This window comes from Orycteropus afer, unplaced genomic scaffold (assembly GCF_000298275.1).
Source record: "Orycteropus afer afer isolate SDZICR_OR568_19922 unplaced genomic scaffold, OryAfe1.0 scaffold00997, whole genome shotgun sequence".
In the NCBI taxonomy this organism is placed as follows: Eukaryota; Metazoa; Chordata; class Mammalia; order Tubulidentata; family Orycteropodidae; genus Orycteropus; species Orycteropus afer.
In genome coordinates this window covers 191,241-192,928 of record NW_006922584.1, presented here as the reverse complement: position 1 = coordinate 192,928, position 1,688 = coordinate 191,241, and the positions used below count along the sequence as shown (strand labels likewise).

Below are 1,688 nucleotides of genomic sequence, written 5' to 3'. Positions count from 1 at the left end.
TATTACAAAAAATGTTCAATTTAATACTATTTATCTAAAAACAAACAAACCAAACAGTTCACATTGTGGAAACATAAAAATATACAAAACAAGAGTATTCTCACCAACTCTGGGATTTCGTGACAGAAAGGGAAGAAGGGAAAAATATGGAATTTGGGGAGCAGAGGGTCTGCCGACACTTTCATTTGTTAAATTAAAAAAAAAAAGAAAAGAGGCCAACATGGCCAATACACTAGCGTGTTTTATTTTGTGGGGTGGAGGTGTTGTGTATCTGTTACTAGGCTTTTACTACTGAAATACTTAAAAACGGAGGACCAAACCAAAAAACCAAACTCACTGCCGTCGAGTGGATTTCGATCCATAGAGGCCCCTCCTTGGGTTTCCGAGGCAGTATCACAACGGAAGTAGACTGCCTCATCTTTCCTTCCGAGGAGTGGCTGGTGGGTTTGAACCGCCAGCCTTCTGGTCAGCAGTCAAGTGCCTTAGGCACTACGCCCCCAGAGCTTCCAAAAATTGAGGGAGGGGAAAAAAACTAAAAACCAAACTCACAAACACTGTATCTCTTCTCCAAGCTACCGCAGTGCCTTTATAACAAATACTGCCACAGCATTTATCTCCTCAAAAATAGTCCACGTATACTTTATGGCGGCTTGTTCCGCGTACAGCCCCCGTGGTAGTGTTGTCCGGTCACCCTTAATGCACTTCCAAGTCCAAAGCGAGCCACTCAAGTACACAGGAAGCCACAAGTTCTACTTCTTCAGCAATATGTGCCATGTTTGACAATTCTGGGGCAGTTTTGCTTGGGCGGTGCTAACAAGCAGGATTTGCTCATTTCTAAACAGTCCTTCGGTTTCAACAAAAACGGAGAGAAGAACAGATGACGCGTTGAAAAGACCGCCTCGGCCACGGAAACTTAGACTCACCTACCCTAAGTTATCCCAAACCAACACTAGATGATTAGGAAACTTGTGGCGCCCGGGCAAGCGTCGGATTCAAACGTTCCCGGGTAACCCTTGCACCAGAGATGGCGCTAGGTGTCGGGCCGAGCCTGCACAGCGGCCGACCACTTCCGCCGTCTCGGTGCCCATCGTCGCCCTCCCTGCAGGCCCACGCAGGCATGGATGCCGGCCCCGTCGCCCAAGCTTCTTTTCCTCCCAAGATCCTCGTGAGGCCTACCCCTTAGGCCTCGGGCTCGAGTTTCGGACGGCCCGACTCCCAGCCGGGGCCCCGCGCGGACGCTTACCTTCTGAAGGCGAGTCGTCCGACGCTGGGGTAGCCGTCGCCGCGGGAGCCGTCGCCGCAGTCGTCGTTGCCGGCGCCACTGCCGCCGGAGCTGGCTGACTCGGGGCCGCCGCCGTCGAGTCCGGCTCGGTGTCGGGCTCTGGTTCCGGGTCCCGTCCGGGCGTGCTGCTTCGGGGACCAGGTGGTGAGAGCTGCAGAATGGGCCTGCGGCCGGGTACCGCCCGGGACTTCTTCCCCATCGCGAGCTCTAGCGCGAGCCGCCAGCGTCTGGCAGCCGACGGGGGCGGGCGCTCGGCGTTGCAATGCGTAATTAATATTCATGTACCGCAACACCGCCTCTCGCAAGGATCAGCTTTTAACCCGCGGAGCGCGCGCCCGCGCAAGCGCCTTAGGCCCTTTACGTTCTTCTGACTCCTTCTGCCATAGGAGGAAGGTGAGTTTTCCCA

The 1,688-nt window shown here is 54.0% G+C and overlaps 1 protein-coding gene across 1 annotated transcript in view; it reads right to left on the bottom strand.

The window, feature by feature from the left end:
• The window catches only part of FNBP4 (formin binding protein 4), a 41,340-nt gene extending 39,859 nt beyond the window's left edge, over nucleotides 1–1,481 (bottom strand). Inside the window, exon 1 of the mRNA XM_042783384.1 lies at nucleotides 1,244–1,481. Coding sequence (XP_042639318.1) covers nucleotides 1,244–1,481 — 238 coding nt within the window. The remainder of the gene's footprint in view (nucleotides 1–1,243) is intronic.
• Between the last annotated feature and the right edge of the window lie 207 nt (nucleotides 1,482–1,688).